Source organism: Dromiciops gliroides, chromosome 3 (genome assembly GCF_019393635.1).
Source record: "Dromiciops gliroides isolate mDroGli1 chromosome 3, mDroGli1.pri, whole genome shotgun sequence".
In the NCBI taxonomy this organism is placed as follows: domain Eukaryota; kingdom Metazoa; phylum Chordata; class Mammalia; order Microbiotheria; family Microbiotheriidae; genus Dromiciops; species Dromiciops gliroides.
Window position 1 is genome coordinate 177696974 of NC_057863.1, and position 15327 is coordinate 177712300.

Here is a 15327-nt window from a genome sequence, read left to right on the forward strand (position 1 = left end):
AAGTTGATGAACAGGCTGGAAACAAAATGCAAAAGTTCTCAGCCTTCAAACACACAAAGGTGACATAAACAATAATAAAAAGTAACTGAGTCACAGCTGCAAAACATATTTTAAGTATTACTAAAGGTAACTTGATTTAATCTAATTTTGAAAATCCTTAAAAGAAACCATGTAAAATTTTTTTACCTTGTCATACTAAGTAGTATAACGCTTAAACTAAGACTGTGATTGTACAGTAATAATCAAATTCCAGAGCTCCCAGGTCAAGGAGAAAAAACTACAAACAGCCAGAAAGAAATAATTCAAATACTGTGGAATCACAGTCGGGATTACACAGGACTTAGAAGCTTCTACACTAAAGGTTCAGAAGACTTGGAATATGATATTTGGGAAAGCAAAGAAATAAAGATTACAACCAAGAATCACTTATCCAAAGAAACTAAGTATAATCCTTACAGGGGAAAAAAATAGATCTTCAATGAAATAGAGGACTTCTAAGCATTCCTGATGAAATAACCAGAACTGAACAGAAGATCTGATTTTCAAAGATAAAAAAAAAAAAAGCATAAAAAGGCAAACAGGAAAGAGAAAACACAAGGGATTCAAAAAGGTTAAACTGTTTACATTCCTACAAGGGAAGATGATGCTTTTAACACTTAAGAACTTTATCACTATTAGGGCAGTTAGAAGGTATATGCATAGATAGAGGGCAGGAGCGTAACTTGATTATTAAGGGATAACATAAAAAAAAACAAATAAAACACACTTGATGCAGAAACACAGAGTAAAAGATAAAGGGCTGAAGCAGAATCTATTATACTTCAACTGAAGTAAAAAACAAAACAAAACAAACAAAACCAGGAGTAGCAATCATGATCTTAGACGGAGCAAAAGCAAAAACAGATCTAATTAAAAGAGATAAGGAAAGAAAACTACATCTTACTAAAAGGTACCATAGAAAATGAAGTAATATCAATCCTAAACATATATGTGCCAAATGGTATAGCATCCAAATTTTTAAAGGAGAAGTTAAAAGAGTTATAAGAGGAAATAGTAAAACTTTACTAGTGGGGGACCTGAACTTTTCCCTCTCAGAATTAGGTAACTCTAACCGCAAAATAAACAAGAAATGAATTTGTCTTGACAAACCTAGGACTATATGAACAAAATTATAAAACACTTTTAAACCCATATAAAGACAGATCTAAACAATTGGAAAAATATCAACTGCTCACAAGTAGGCTGAGCCAATATTAAAAAAAAACGACAATTCTACCTAAATTAATTTACTTATTCATTACTATACCAATCAAATTAACAAAAAACATTTTATAGAGCTATGAAAAAATAACAAATTCATAAGAACAAAAGATCAAGAATATCAAGGGAATTGATAAAAAATGTGAAGAACAGTGTCTTAACTGTACCATTATCTCAAACTGTATTACAAAGCAGTAATAACAAACTGGTACTGGCTAAGAAATAGAGTGCTGAGTGCTGTATTTTGTCAAAAGCTTTCTCTGCATCTATTCAGATAATCATATGATGTTGGTTAATTTTGTTATTGATGTGGTTATGTTGATAGTTTACCTAATGTTGAACCAGCCCTGCATTCCTGGTATAAATCCCATCTGTTCAAAGCATATTATCCTGGTGATGAATTGCTGTAATCTCTTTGCTAATATTTTATTTAAGATTTTTGCATCAATATTCATTAGGGAAATTGGTCTATAATTTTCTCTCTGTTTTGGCTCTGACTGGTTTAGGTATCAACACCATATTTGCATCATAAAAGGAAGTTGGTAGAATGCCTTCTTTACCTATTTTTCCAAATAATCTGTATAGTATTGGAATTAATTGTTCTTGAAATATTTGGTACAATTCACTTGTAAACCCATCTGGCCTGGAGATTTTTTCTTAGGGAGTTCATTGATGGCTTGTTCAATTTCTTTTTCTAAAATGGGCTTATTTAAGGATTTTATTTCCTCTTCTGTTAATCTGGGCAGTTTATATTTTTGTAAATATTCATCCATTTCATTTAGATTGTCAAATTTATTGGTATACAGTTGAGTAAAACAGCTCCTAATTATTGCTTTAATTTCCACTTCATTGGTGGTGAATTCATCCCTTTCATTTTTGATCCTAGTAAGTTGGTTTTCTTCTTTTTAAAATCAAATTAACTAAAGGTTTATTTATTTTATTTTTTCATAAAACCAGCTCATAGTTTTCTTACTTTCAATTTTATTAATCTCCCCTTTGATTTTTCAGGATTTCTAATTTAGTATTTAATTGGGGATTTTAAATTTGTTCTTGTTCTAGCTTTTTTAGTTGCATGCCCAATTCATTGATCTCCTTTTCTATTTTATTCACATAAGCATTTAGAGATATAAAATTTCCCCTAAGAAATGCTTCAACTGCATCCCATATGTTTTGGTATGTTGTCTCATTATTGTCATTCTCTTGGATGAAATTATTGTTTCTACGATTTGTTGTTTGACCCACTCATTCTTTAGGATGATTATTTAGTTTCCAATTAATTTTCAGTCTACTTTTCCACAACTTTTTATTACGCATAATTTTTATTGCATCATGATCTGAAAAGGATGCATTTACTATTTCTGCCTTTCTACATTTGACTATGAGGTTTTTGTGTCCTAACACGTGGTCAATTTTTGGGTATGTGCCATGTACCGCCAAGAAAAAGGTATATTGCTTTCTATCCCCATTCAGTTTTCTCCAGAGGTCTATCATATCTAACTTTTCTAAAATTCTATTCAACTCTTTTAACTTCTTTCTTATTTATTTTGTGGTTAGATTTATCTGGTTCTGACAAGATCCCCCACTAGTATAGTTTTGTTGTCTATTTCCTCTTGTAACTCACTTAACTTCTCTAAGAATCTAGTTGCTATATACCACTTGGTGCATATATGTTTAGTATTGATATTACCTTTTAGCAAGACATAGTTTCCTTTTTTATCTCTTTTAATTAGATCTATCTTTCCTTTTACTTTGTCCCAGATAAGGACTGCAACCCGTGCTTTTTTTATTTCAGCTGAAGCATAATATATTCTGCTCCAACCTTTTATTTTTACTCTATATGTATCTCTCTGCTTCAAATGTGTTTGTTATAAACAACATATTTGTAGGATTCTGGTTTTTAATCAACGCTGCTATTTGCTTTCATTTTATGGGAGAGTACATCCCATTTACATTCACAGTTATGACTACTAACTGTGCACTTCCCTCCATCCTCTTTTCCCCTTTGCACTCTTTTTTTTCTTCTTTCATCCTATTCCTCCTAACCAGTGTTTTGCTTCTGACCACTGCATCCCTTGATCTGCTCTCCCTCCCTTTTCTTTCCTCTTTCCTCCCCTGCTTCTTCCCTCCTTTCTATCAGTACCACCCTTTTCCCCTTACCCTTTTACTTCCTTAAAGAGTAAGCTAAGTTTCTTTATCCAAATGGGTGTATATGTTATTCCCTCTTTAAACCAAACCTGATGAGAGCAAGTTGAAACAATGCTCACTCCTCCCTTCTTTCCCTCTATTGTAATAGGCTTTTTTGTGCCTCTTCATATGATGTAATTAATCCCATTCCCCCTCCCCTTCCCTCTCCTCCCCCTATTCTCCTTTTATTCTGCCCCCTTAGGATTCTTTATATCATCACATCAAAGTCTATTTAATAACTATACCCTAATAGAGATACATGTCTCAAGAGTTAAAAGTATTATCTTCCCTCATAAGGACGTAAGTAGTTTAACATTACTGAATAACTTTTTTTCCCCCGTTTACCTTTTTATTCTTCTCTTGAGTCTTGTATTTCTATTTAGTTCTGGTCTTTTCTTCAGGAAACCTTGGAAGTCCCCTATTTCATTGGATGTCCATCTTTTCCCCTGAAAGATAATGCTCAGTTTTGCTAGGTAGGTGATTTCTGGTTGTAATCCAAGCTCCTTTGCCTTCCAGAATATCATATTCCAAGCCTTATGATCCCTTAATGTTGAAGCTGCCAGGTCCTGTGCAATCCTAACTGTGGCTCCATGATATTTAAATTATTTCTTTCTGGCTGCTTGCAGTATTTTCTCCTTGATAATTCTGGAATTTGGCTACAATATTCCTTGGAATTTTTCTTTTGGGGTCTCTTTCAGGAGGTGATTGGTAGACTCTTTCAATGACTATTTAATCTTCTGATTCTACAATATCAGGGCAGTTCACCTTGATAATTTCCTGGAATATGGTGTCTAGACTTTTTTTCTTATCATGGCTTTCAGGTAGTCTAATAATTCTCTAATTATGTCTCCTGGATCTATTTTCCTGGTCAGTTGTCTTTCCAATGAGATATTTCACATTTCCTTATTCTCTTGATTCTGTTTAACTGATTCCTGGTGTCTCACTGAGTCATATCAGCTTCTATCTGCCCAATTCTAGTTTTCAAGGCATTGTTTTCTTCAGTAAGCTTTTGCACCTCCTTTTCCATTTGACCAACTGTTTTCCCCATTTGGCCAATTGTATTTTTAAAGGAATTGTTTTCTTCAGTCATTTTTTTCTGCTTCCTTTTCCAAGCTATTGATTCTTTTTTTCATAATTTTCTTGTGTAACTTTGATTTTTTTTCCCATTTTTTTCTTTTCTCTCATTTGATTTTTAAAATCCTTTTTGAGCTCTTCCAAGAAGGCTTTTTGGTCTTGAGACCAATTCATCTTCCACCTTCTGTTCCTGGGGCACAGGGGCCACTGTTGCAAGCTTCTTGTGCTGGGGGATAGAGGCCTGGTCACTAGCTTTCTGCTCTGAGGCCTCTGTGGCTTGTGGATTCCTCAGCCCTAGACCTGCTCCCTGTGCTGGGATGGCTTGGCCAAGGTGCAGCTGTCCTGTGGGTGGTTCTCTAGCGGGGAGTTTGCCCTCTCAGCTGGTGCTGGCAGATCTCACAACTGGCCTGCTGTAGCACTAGCTTGCTGAGCCAGGACCAAGGGGCCTCAGTTGCTGTGCTATGGCCAAGAGCCTCCTGCTAACTTGCCCAGATCCCCTCCACACTGTGCTGTGCTGTGCTGAGCTCCCCTTTTGTTCGAGTGAGACAGACCTTTCCTGAGGTCTTCTAAATTATCTCAAGTTGGAAGGTTGTATCTCTTTGTCTTGGGACAGCTAGGTGGCGCAGTGGATAGAGCACTGGCCCTGGAGTCAGGAGGACCTGAGTTCAAATCCAGCCTCAGACACTTGACACTTACTAGCTGTGTGACCCTGGGCAATTCACTTAACCCCAATTGCCTCACTAAAAAAAAAAAATAATAACAATGACAAAAAAAATCTAAGTTCATAAAAGCTTCCCTTATTTTCAAGGTATTCTTTTTTTACAAACAGTATAAGCACCACAACACAAAATGAGCAAACTTTCCATGAAAAGTGTCTTACTCCCTTGAGATGCACAATAAAACCCAGTCCCTGGGGGTCATCCTTCCATTTAGGAACAAATTCTATCTTTTTCATGTACACCAAAAATGCAAGATTAATAAGATTAATTTTCTCCATTAGGAATGACCACTTATTGATCTTTGCACAATCTTACATTTCAAGTAACAACAGCTGCACTAGTCTTTATAGATGATATGATTTTTTAAGTGCCTTCTCCCCCATTTTGTGTCACACTGTTACCTTCACTGCAGAAATAGAAGGGGTTTCAAAAAGGTTTTGTGGCCAAGAAACAGGTCACCAATTGGTCAGTCTACTAGTCATGAACCTCTATGTACTTAAACAAACTAGTTCCTGAAAAACAAAGTCTGCTGCTAAGAGAGTAGTGAGTGTTTGGCCAACATGGTAGAACCTGTCAGACTTTACATTCCATTAGAATAACCTTCAAGAAACCAAGATCACTTCCACACCACAGTGAGGCATCAGGATAAATTTTTGTGGAAAGAGAAAGGCACTACTGTAATATAAAATAAACAATACTTTATTCCTAATTAGGAAATAATTAAAATTTTAACTATAAAGGATCCTTAAAATATAAAATGCTAAATAAATGTTATATAATACTACAAACTAAAATGAAGTGTCCAAATGATAAATTTCTGACTTGGAGTACTGGTGTGGAAATTATGATATTATTACTTTAATGTCCCTTAATATTTAAAAAAAAAGTTAAAGCTAGAAAATGGCAAAAATGGATTATTTCACTTTAAGCAAGTATGAGAGACCTTGACTTATTGAGCACTTTTTAAAAATAGTGAAGTAACTTAAAACATAATTATACTATTACTTTAATCTCAGCAGATAGGTTTCAAAACTTTAAGTCCAATTTACCACTGAGAATAACAGAAAACAATAATGATATTTATGCTGCTAATAATTTACCTGAACTGTATCTACAGGTACTAAAAACTTGAAACTATATGTAAAAACAAAGATTCCGAATTAACAGATTTAAATTTGACTTCATTTTCTTTAAAGTCAGAGAATAAACTCATTCCTAGCAGAGTCATACAGATTTTAAAGTAGAACCGCATGGGAAGCAGGGTTGGTAAAAGGGGAAAAGCACTGGTCTTGACTCGTAGGGAACCTGAAGTCAAATACTTACTCTTCCACTTCCTTAATATGTGATGAGAACAAGTTGTTGAATGTCTTTGTGCCTCAGTTGTTGTAAAAGGGGCAAAACAAATTTTAATTAAAAATAAATTTTAAAAGTACTCGGGGTACAGGATATTCTCATATAATGCTGAGAATGGTGGCAAGGTAGATAATGGAATAGGGATAATCCTACAAATAAGAAGAAATCCTACAACAAAAGTAAAAGGAGCAATATGGTATACTGCAGGGAAAATAGAGAAGAGAAGAAATGTAATTAGAAAAACTACTTCTTCAATGCATTAAAAGAATGCATAGAGATAATTCAATTCACCATTTCATTATGCTGTTAAGAGTTTAATAATGTGGAAAAAAGTTTATAATGTGGATTTTTCTTTAAAAAACATTAGAAAGTTCCATCACACATAGGAAAGGATGGAACAAAGGGGTGGAAAATGGCAGACCTAGAAAAAAGCAACTGCTGCCCTTGAAAAGAACTGCTTATTTATTCACTGGTAAGTAGAAGATGAAGTCACACCCTGATCAGAATATTCAAGAGATGTAGTTTCCAGCCAACTTTCCAGAAGATGTCAACAAACTATATATTTCACAAGCCCAACTAACCATTCCCCAACTAAACAACAAAAGAAAAATTTTAACCTGAACCTGAAGGAGGTATTTTAAACTTTTTTCCCCCAATACCTTGGAGTATTCAAATTCATCTCAACATCTTATTCCAGTGTTTCAGGGAAGCTATGAATGTCTTCTTTGGAACAGGGCTCCAGATGCTGGAATACCCAAACATAGATAAGAAAAGGAATTGAATGTTGAGAGGCAAAATTCTGGGTGTTTTCAGGTTCCCCTGATGAAAGCTATTCTGATGGTCAAGAATGGAGGTGAAGTACTTTTGGGTCTTTTTCCCAAAGAAATCATGGAAAGGGGAAAGGGACCCACATGTACAAAAATATTTATAGCTGCTCTTTACGTGGTGACAAGGAATTGGAAGTTGAGAGGGTGCCCATCAATTGGGGAATGGCTGGACAAGTTGTGGTATATGAATACAATGGAATACTATTGTGCTGTAAGAAATGATGAGCAAGAGGAGTTCAGAGAAACCTGGAGGGTCTTGCGTGAGCTGATGATGAGTGAGATGAGCAGAACCAGAAGAACATTGTACACAGTATCATCAACATTGAGTGTTGATCTACTGTGATGGACTTTATTCTTCTCACCAATGCAATGGCACAGAAGAGTTCCAGGGAACTCATGATAGAAGAGGATCTCCAAATCCAGGAAAAAAAAAAAAGAACTGTGGATTATAGATGCTGAATGAACCATACTATTTCTTTTGTTTTTGATGCTGTTGTTTTTTTCCATTTTGAGGTTTTTCATCATTGCTCTGTTTTTTTCTCTTATAACATGACTAATGCAGAAATATGTTTAATGTTATTATGTGTGTATATATATATATATAACCTATATCAGATTACCTGCTGTCTAGGGGAGGGGGGAGGGAGGGGAGGGAAGGAGAAAAATCTGAAATTGGAAAGCTTGTATAAACAAAAGTTGAGAACTATCTTTACATGTAACGGAAAAAAATAAAATACTTTATTAATTTTAAAAAAAAGTTGAAAACTAAAAAAAAAAAAGAATGGAGGTGAAGTGTATAAAGGACAGGGTGAGATCTCAAATGTAAGAAAGTACTCCTGAGTACTAAAACTCCTACAAAATAAATATTAACTACAAGATGATGATTACAAATCTATCATGCACATATCCACTGATAACTACTAACATACAGACTGTGTTTTATATTTTTACATAATTATGTGATCAAACAACATTTACATGAAGGGTATATGGCAAATATTTTCACTTCTGAATAGGGCAATTGATAGACTGACACAAAATGTCTTAAACTAGCCAAGGAACAAGTTAAAAACAAACCAGGGGGGCAGCTAGATGGTGCAGTGGATAAAGCAACGGCCCTGGATTCAGGAGTACCTGAGTTCATTCAAATCTGGCTTCAGACACTTGATACTTACTAGCTGTACGACCCTGGGCAAGTCACTTAACCCCAATTGCCTCACCAAAAAAAAAAAAAAAAAAAAGCAAACTAGGGACAGCTAGGTGGTGCAGTGGATAAAGCACCAGCCCTGGATTCAGGAGGACCTGTCAGACACTTGACACTTACTAGCTGTGTGACCCTGGGCAAATCACTGAACCCTCATTGCCCCACAAACCAAAACAAAACAGGATTCAACTGAGGTCTTCTGACTCCCAGTCAAGGGCTCTTCACATTGTCTCATATAAGGCCACATCATCTTAATCCCTTCCAAATGAAATTTTTAGTTTAGTTTAGGCATTTGGAGATTTCCTCCAAGCCCCTTATCCCACCCCCCGCCTTCCTCTAGTGCTACAAATTGAAAGAATTGGGGAAATAAGGTTTATTTTTTTGATAAACTGGCTTTTATTCAACTCTTTTGTATTTGTTCTACTGAAATAACTGAGGAATAAGGATTTTTGAAAAATTATATTCACATCACCACTCTGTAAATTTAAAGATACTTCAGATTGAGAAGCCAGAGAGGTGACTCAGTACAATGGGAAGAGCACTGAATTTAAAGTTCAGAAATAGAGGTTTAAATAGACTAGTTATGCTATTTACTGTGTGATACTGAGTATGCTGTTTAATCTCTCTCATCTATGAAATCAAGAGGTGAGACTAAATGGTCAGCTCTAAATCTATAATGGTATGAAAAAAGGACTCTGAAATCATGTAGTCAACAAACTCCTGATATTTCCACATCAGAATAGTAACATTTTTGCTTTTATTCAAACTCTGATCTTCCCTTAAGGTTACAGTTTATTTTTTTCCCTCTAAACATATTTCACCTACCTGAAGCCGGGGATTTGCAACATGAGGATGCTTAAAAGATACCAACTCTGCACAAGATAATCCATCTCTGGTATCAATTGCTTCATACACCTACAAAAATTAAAGGAAAAAATACAAATGAAAGAAGACTCAAACTCTATATTAATACAATTGAGTATTATATATCTGCAAGCTATTAACTTTTACACCAGACTTATATATCCCTAATTAACTACTATTCAAATTAGCAAGAATTACTTTAAAATAAGTTTTACTAAGCAGCTACTATGTACAGAGGGGTATGCTAGAAGCTGGAAGAGATATGACATTTTATTTTCCCTCACAAGTAACAGACTAGCAGTGGGATAAGGAATATACAGAAATAATTATAATCATAGATAGCAATGCATAAGTACATTTGAAAATTGAGAAAATAAGTACATTTGAGAAAACAGTGCTGTGTGAGGTTCAAAGAAGAATTATTGGGGGGATTAGGAGGGAGGCTTCATGGGAGATGTTGGTTTCAGTTGCACTTTTTAGGATGAATAGGAATTCAAGGACATTGAGAGGGAGGGAGGGGAGTCGAAGTATAGGGACAGCAAAAAGCAAAGGCAGGAGATCAAAGGGCATATTCAGGGGCAGTAGCACAGTTTGGCTGGAGTTTAGGATGAATGGAAAGTAATTGTATAAAATAAAGCTGTAAAGAGAGGATGGTTTCAAAGTGTAGAAAACCTTGAATGTCAATCCAAACTGATTTAAATACCCTCATTCCTGCAATGGAATATTATTGTTATAAAAGATGAAAGCAGAAAATCCTAAAAAGACTTGTTTTAACTAATGCAAAGAAAAATTGGCAGAACCAGGAGACCAAATTACATAACACCATAAAGACCACTCTGAAAGACTTAAATCTGATCAACACAATGACCAGAGGACACATGATGAAACATGCTACTACCTCAAGACAAATGGTAGACTCAGGCTATAGATTCAGATGTATGTGTGCATGTGTGCTGGGGAGGGGGGGAATAAATTTTCTGACATGACTAATGTGGGAATTTGTATTGTTTGACTATGTTTATATATTTTTATAAGTTTTTGTTTTTCTTTCTTTTTTCAATGAGGGGAGAAAATAGATTTTTGATCATTGGAAAAAACTTTAATTTTTACTTCTTTTTTACTTAATAGGTTTTTTTTGATTACATGTAAAGGTGGTTTTCAACATTTATTTTTGAGTTCCAAATTTTTCTCCCTCCCTCCCTTCCCTTCCCTCTCCCCAAGACAGCAAGAAAATCTGACATAGGTTATATACATACAATCATGTTAAACATATTTCCACATTTGTCATGTTGTCAAAAAAGAATCAGAACAAAAGGGAAAAAACCACAGGAAAGAAAAAACAAAAAGAAAGTGAAAATAGTATACTGGGATCAGCATTCAAACTCCATAGTTCTTTTTTTCTGGATGTGGAGAACATTTTCCATCATGACTCTTTTGTAACTGTCTTGGATCACTGCTGAGAAGAGCTAAGTCTATCACAGTTGATCATCACCCAATGTTACTGTGACTGCATACAATCTTCTAATTGGAAAATATTAAATAAAAAAATATTCTCAATTAAGTCTTTATGGTAGTCTGGAGGTGTTTATTGACCTAGGAATTACTCCCAACCACTAACAGCACCCAATTATTTAGGGATTGATGTGGGAGGCAAAAAAAGGGGTTAACAGAAAAACCTAAGACCCAAGTTCTAATTCAGATATGAGCTCTAAGAGGGATTCAGACCCCAGTTAATGGATAACTCACAAGTCAAGATGCTAAGTTCTCTTACCCACATAAATCAGTACCCATAACAGGGGCAGGTCATATAACAATGATAAAATGAGAGGCTATAGAAATTTAGACTAGAAATAAATGTTAAATGAAGATGTTTTGAATCTAAGCATGGGAACCAGAAAAAGACACGCGCAGAAAAGGCCAAATTTGTCCCCAGATTCACCTTATGAAGTGTGAACCCCCAAAACACACCTCCACAGACAAAGGTACCCACCTCAGAGGTTGGCTTAGGACCCCAGGAACTCCAAATTAGGATAAGCCCTCCCTAAAGTGGAGATTATTATAATAATGAGACTGATAATCAATTTATCCATACTATAAATATAACTTTCTTTTCCTTATTTGAGAGACAGCTTTCCACTTTTCTGGTTCTCTCCCTGTGTTCACTCACAGTATTGCAATAAAACTTGGTAAACTGAGTCACTGTGTCTTGTAATTCTTTTGGGACAACTCACAATCAATTTGACCCCAAATTCCATCCTACATCAAGGATAATGCCACTGTGATAGTCAAGTAACAAGCATTTTAAGTACTATGTGCCAGGCACTGTGCTAAGTACTGGAGATATCATCCCCCCCCCCCCAAAAAAAAGAGCAAAAAAACTTCATGTTCTCTGTGGCACTCACAATGAAAATGATTCCGTACAAACAAGACATAGGCAGGGTAAACTCCAGATAAGCTCAGTGAGGAGGTATTAAGGTTAGGGAGAACCAGGAAAAGCTTCTTTGAGAAGGTTCAGACCTGAAAGAAAGAAATCATCTGGGGGTGGGGAGGTAGAGAAAGGGAATGTAACAAGCATTTATATAGTGCCTACTATGTGCCAGGTACTATGCTAAGCGCTTTACTTTGCTAAGCATTTGATCCTCACAACAACCCTGGGAGGTAGTAGGCCTCCACCAGTCACTGACAACCATGGATCAGCGCCTTGAAGAGCCACAGACCACAGTGTGGCTGTATGTTGTATCTACCCCATGAGGAGTAGCTGGAGTGTCCTCTCCAGGGCGCTGGCCTGGGTGGATCAATATGGAAAACAAGCTGTTGCCCATGCAGCAGGTTTTCCCTCTCTGTGACATTGGTGGATCGAAAGGAGAGGCAGAGCCAATACAATTTGACACCAGTGCCACTGCAGGAGTTGCCAGAGGGATGTGTGATGTCCAACATCCAACTGCCTAAGGGACTCCAACTCCTGATTTTTCCTCAGGGTCAACTCCCGAAGCCTTTCCCATATATAGGTATAGCTGCAAGGCAGCGGAGGTTTAAAATCAGGGTTCCTTCCCCTAGGCAGGTTGCCTGCCAAGGCTGACAAGCCCCACCTGCCCACCTGGGAGGTAGATGCTATTATTATTACCACTTTGAAGATGAGAAAACAGGTTGAGAGAGGTTAAGTGACTTGTGAAGTAAGTAGCTGGATGTGAACTGAGGCTCTCTTGACTCCAGCAAGCTTACCAGTGCTCTAACCAGCTGCCTCTGGAGGCAGAACCAGGAAAAGGTTCTTGTAGAGGGTGAGACTTTAGCACAAGGCTTCTTAAACTTTTTCCACCCATGAGTACATAAGTATACAAAATAGGTATGCATAATCTTTTTTTTTTAAGTGAGGCAATTGGGGTTAAGTGACTTGCCCAGGGTCACACAGCTAGTAAGGTGTTAAGTGTCTGAAGCCGCATTTGAACTCAGGTACTCTTGAATCCAGGGCCGGTGCTCTATCCACTACACCACTTAGCTGCCCCCATAATCTTTTACTGTTGCCAAATTTTTCTCGACCCCCACATTCAGTTACATGACCCCATGATGTCTCGACCTACAGTTTAAGAAGCTTTGCTTTAAGGGACAGCTAAGTATCGAAGTGGATAAAGCACTGGCCCTGGATTCAGGAGGACCTGAGTTCAAATGCGACTTCAGACACTTGACACTTACTAGCTATGTGACCCTGGACAAGTCACTTAACCCTCATTGTAAAAAAAAAAAAGGAAGAAGCTGCTTTGCTTTGCTTTAAATGAGTTATCAATTAACTTTAAAAAAAATGTAATACTTTTGTGACAAGTAAAATTAAATGTGTGGTCGCCTTATTTCTGTACCAAATTTGGGGAAAATTAGCTGGGGTTTCTAATATATTTGTTACTTATAAATTAGAAGCTTTAGCACCAGTTTTGGGGGCATTAAGCATTTATAAAAGCATACCAAGTATTACTAAAAAGAGAACACCTGGCTCAGAAAGTTAAGAAAAGAGCTCCAACCTAGCCTGCTTCTTCCTCCAAGTCCTCCACCAGGAGCCTGTCCAAGAGACAAACTGACAGTGGAAGCTCTCTCTCTGCCTCCTGAGGAAAGGCTTATCCTTAACACTGCTTAAAGCTAATTGGCTAGCATCAGCCAAATCCACTGGTTCACTGGACTTGAGGGTGGTTCTATGTTGAGGTCAGAGTTGACATCCTCTGAGAACATACCCTCTTGAGGGACAGGCAGGTGTGGTTTTAATTGAATTAACTTCGAGTGGGTTAATCAGCAAAGTCAGTCAATCCAATCAATCCCCTTGAGCTGGGGCCTTTGGGTGTTCCAAAACCCATTATTTTCTCACATTTTGCAACATACCTAAGATATGAAGGGAAGGGGTGGACTAGGAAAAAATCTTTGTAACAAATTTCTCTGTTAAGAGTTTGGGTGGATAGAGCACCGGCCCTGGAGTCAGGAGTACCTGAGTTCAAATCTGGCCTCAGACACTTAGCATTTACTAGCTGTGTGACCCTGGGCAAGTCACTTAACCCCAATTGTCTCACTAAAAAAAAAAAAAAAGAGTTTGGTATCTGGGGCAGCTAGGTGGCACAGTGGATAGAGCACTGGCTGTGGATTCAGGAGGACCTGAGTTCAAATCCAGCCTCAGATACTTAATAAGTACTAGCTGTGTGACTCTGGGCAAGTCACTTAACCCCAATCGCCTCGCCAAAAAAACCCCAAACAAAAAAAAGAGTGTGGTATCCAAGATACATTTTAAAAAAGTATATATATATGTATGTATGACTAACAGAAATTTCCCCAAAGATCAAAGGATATGAACAGAGAGTTCTTAAGAATTATACAGTATTCACAACTACTTGGAAGAATGATCCAAGTCACTAATAAGAAAAAATGCAAATCGAAATCATACCCTGCAAATTAGGGGGGGAAAAGGGCAATAGTCAATATTGGAAAAGGTTGTAGAATGCCAGGCACAATGGTGAAGCTGGTACAATCATTCTGAAGAGCAATCTGGAATTTTGCAAATAAAGTGTCTAAAATGTCCCTATCTTTTGAACCAAAGACTCTTTTACTGGATTTAAATCCCAAACAATTTTCATATATACCAAAATACTTAAGAGCAATACTTTTTGTAATAGCAAAGAATTGGAAACAAAGTAGATGACTATCAACTTCGGAATGGCTAAACAAATTGTGGTCCGTGAATATAATGGAATATTATTACTGAGAATTAGAAATGATATATGATGGGGGCAGCTAGGTGGCACAGTGGATAAAGCCCTGGCCCTGGATTCAGGAGGACCTGAGTTCAGATAGGGCCTCAGACACTTGACACTTACTAGCTGTGTGACTCTGGACAAGTCACTTAACCCTCAATGCCCTGAAAAAAAAAAAGAAAAGAAATGATGTATGATAACAAATACAAAGAACCATATGTGAAATGATGCAAAGTGAAGCAGAGCCAAGAAAACAATATACATAGTAACTATAACAATGTAAATAGAAAGAACAGTGCACCAAAAACTTTAAAATGAATGTTAACAAAACCCATAAAGTTCAAGCAGGACTTGATCATTATACATTGTATATTATCAGACTATTTCAAAGTATCGATCAAATTGTGCTGATTTTTTTCCTCTCTAGAAAATACTATTTGTTATCTTGGATGGCTGTTGGGAAGAAGGAAAGGGAAGGATATTTAGGACAGCTATGATAATCTAAGAAACAAAATATTAATAAAAACTTTAAAAAAACCACTTTATTTGCTATATTGTTACAAACCATGCTCTATAGCTACAAATCAAGTCATATGACTATTATGGTCAAGAATAATGCT

At 36.5% G+C, this 15327-nt stretch overlaps 1 protein-coding gene across 5 annotated transcripts in view; it reads right to left on the reverse strand.

Annotated features, from left to right (window-relative positions):
- The window catches only part of PCID2 (PCI domain containing 2), a 44521-nt gene that overhangs the window by 24278 nt on the left and 4916 nt on the right, over positions 1 to 15327 (reverse strand). For 4 of the 5 annotated variants that reach the window (XM_043991765.1, XM_043991764.1, XM_043991766.1 and 1 more), the window contains exon 2: positions 9447 to 9536. In XM_043991765.1, the coding sequence (XP_043847700.1) occupies positions 9447 to 9536 (90 nt within the window). Of the gene's footprint in view, positions 1 to 9446; positions 9537 to 14830; positions 14848 to 15327 lie in introns of those variants that run through there. The other variant, XM_043991767.1, reaches the window with a different exon arrangement.